General features: G+C 55.4%; 1 protein-coding gene across 1 annotated transcript; it reads left to right on the plus strand.

The window, feature by feature from the left end:
* Positions 1–4: 4 nt before the first annotated feature.
* On the plus strand, positions 5–388 carry LOC107734729 (DNA-directed RNA polymerase II subunit RPB1; the record flags this gene model as incomplete). The annotated part of the gene is made up of 1 exon (XM_016546678.1): positions 5–388. A coding segment is annotated over one exon (384 nt), but the record flags the coding sequence as incomplete, so codon positions are not given.
* Positions 389–392: the final 4 nt, after the last annotated feature.

The following is a 392-nucleotide window of genomic DNA, read 5'->3' on the forward strand; positions in this document are numbered from 1 at the left end:
TCCGTCCTACTCGCCCACATCACCCTCCTACTCTCCAACTTCGCCATCTTATTCTCCGACTTCACCATCTTACTCTCCGACTTCACCATCTTACTCTCCGACTTCACCGTCTTACTCCCCGACTTCACCGTCTTACTCGCCAACATCCCCCAGCTATAGCCCAACGTCCCCCAGCTACAGCCCAACCTCACCGAGTTACAGCCCCACGTCTCCATCTTATTCCCCAACTTCTCCATCTTATTCCCCGACCTCCCCGTCTTACTCTCCCACCTCTCCAAGCTACTCTCCAACCTCCCCGTCCTATTCCCCAACATCTCCGAGCTACAGTCCCACTTCGCCCAACTTCACACCCACCTCCCCAAGTTACTCTCCGACCTCTCCATCTTACAGCC

Source organism: Sinocyclocheilus rhinocerous, unplaced genomic scaffold (assembly GCF_001515625.1).
Source record: "Sinocyclocheilus rhinocerous isolate Xijiao unplaced genomic scaffold, SAMN03320098_v1.1 C35157734, whole genome shotgun sequence".
In the NCBI taxonomy this organism is placed as follows: Eukaryota; Metazoa; Chordata; class Actinopteri; order Cypriniformes; family Cyprinidae; genus Sinocyclocheilus; species Sinocyclocheilus rhinocerous.